Source organism: Orycteropus afer, unplaced genomic scaffold, assembly GCF_000298275.1.
Source record: "Orycteropus afer afer isolate SDZICR_OR568_19922 unplaced genomic scaffold, OryAfe1.0 scaffold00022, whole genome shotgun sequence".
NCBI lineage: Eukaryota > Metazoa > Chordata > Mammalia > Tubulidentata > Orycteropodidae > Orycteropus > Orycteropus afer.
The window spans coordinates 9,158,329-9,159,967 of NW_006921609.1; the positions used below are offsets into that span (position 1 = coordinate 9,158,329).

The 1,639-nt window shown below is 32.8% G+C and overlaps 1 protein-coding gene across 1 annotated transcript in view; it reads right to left on the reverse strand.

The window, feature by feature from the left end:
- The window catches only part of LOC103192009 (multidrug resistance-associated protein 1-like), a 197,748-nt gene that overhangs the window by 40,838 nt on the left and 155,271 nt on the right, over nt 1-1,639 (reverse strand). Inside the window, exon 20 of the mRNA XM_007934913.1 lies at nt 1,294-1,448. Coding sequence (XP_007933104.1) covers nt 1,294-1,448 — 155 coding nt within the window. The remainder of the gene's footprint in view (nt 1-1,293; nt 1,449-1,639) is intronic.

Sequence of the window (1,639 nt, forward strand, 5' to 3'; positions counted from 1 at the left end):
GGGTTTGAACCGCCAGCCTTCTGGTTAGCAGTCAAGGGCTTTAGCCACTATGCTACCAGAGCTCCTAATTCAAGAAAACATTATACAATGCCTAGAGATGGAATTTTATTATTTCTCAGTTTGCTTTGGGATTTCCCTGATTACCTCATATACCAAATAGTGAAAGAGCATTACATTCCTATGTAACTTCCTGGCTGTCCTTATAACTCACATATACCAACACCCTCAGCTGCTCAAGACCCAATACTTTAAAATTTAACCACATGAGAATGACAGCTATTCAATGGGAAGTAACTGGAAATGCCCACTAAGAGACAGAATGCTGGGACCAACTTCTTCCATAAGTTTTTTAAAAAATCCATCAAACATTTAGTATTTTCATTTATATTATGGAGGTACTTTCATTTATATTTTAATGCTTTATTATCAGTACTCCCCTACATACCCACAAATTAAATTTTGCATAAAATATTAACATATCTTAAGGTTATCACCTATGTTGTTTAATACAAAAGCTATTAGAAATAGGTAGCTACTGAGCACAAGAAATTAGACTACTGTAAACTGAGATGTACTGTAAATGTATAATATAAAACAGATTTTGAATACTTTGAGTGAAAAAAATATTTCATTACAATTTTTATAATGATGACAGTTTTAAATAACAATGTCTTGGATATACTAGGTTAAATAACGTGTTAAAATTAATTTTAACTGGTTCTGCTCTACTTTTGTTGTGGCTACTAAACATTTTAAAAATACATATGTGGCCAGCATTATATTTTTACTGGGCAGTACAGTTATAAATACTTAATAGTAAAGAAAAATAGCAAAAACTCTCTAGACAAGCTGAGACACTAGAAATCTCCATTCATCCCTCATTCACTGTAAGTGATTTAACAGTTTTCTTAAAGGTATGCTTTCAAAGCCCAGATACATCCCTATAGATATTAATTTTCTTCCTTTTCTTAGGCCAAACCTTTGATTGTCAAACTCAATATATGTAAGAAATAAGAGCTTTATATACCAAAGCCCATGTACTTTTTGGATTCTTTAAGTAATATTCAAGGGCTATTTTGACTATACACGTTTAAGATGTGATTCTATTATATATCAACTTATAAATATCCCAAGAATTAGAAATAAATTTAACAATTAAATTTATCTAAGTGCAATGTCACCTTTTAAGGAGGATATTTTAAAATAAAATATTTATAAGGAATAATAAGGTTCTAAACATGCACGTATAATAATTCTTAGGTATGCTATTCAACAAGATATGCTATTACTTACCTTGGTGAATCGATTGATAATCTGGCCTACGGGATTCGTTTCAAAAAATTGAAGTGGGAGATGTAGCACATTATTTAACAGCTGAGAGTACAAGGTTCGAGAGGCAGCCAGGGATCCTCTAGTGAGCACATAGGCCCCAAAGCAGACAAAGAGACCTAAACACAAATTGTTATCGGGGTCATGATACCATCTTAAAGGAACTTTGTGTTTTAACTCCTGAAAGGCTGACTATAGTAGCATTTATGTTTTGAAATATATTTAAGATAGGTAGTTGTAAAGCAAAAAAGGAGACCTAGTGGGAGCTCTGGTAGCATAGTGGCTAAGACACTTGCCTGCTAACCAGACG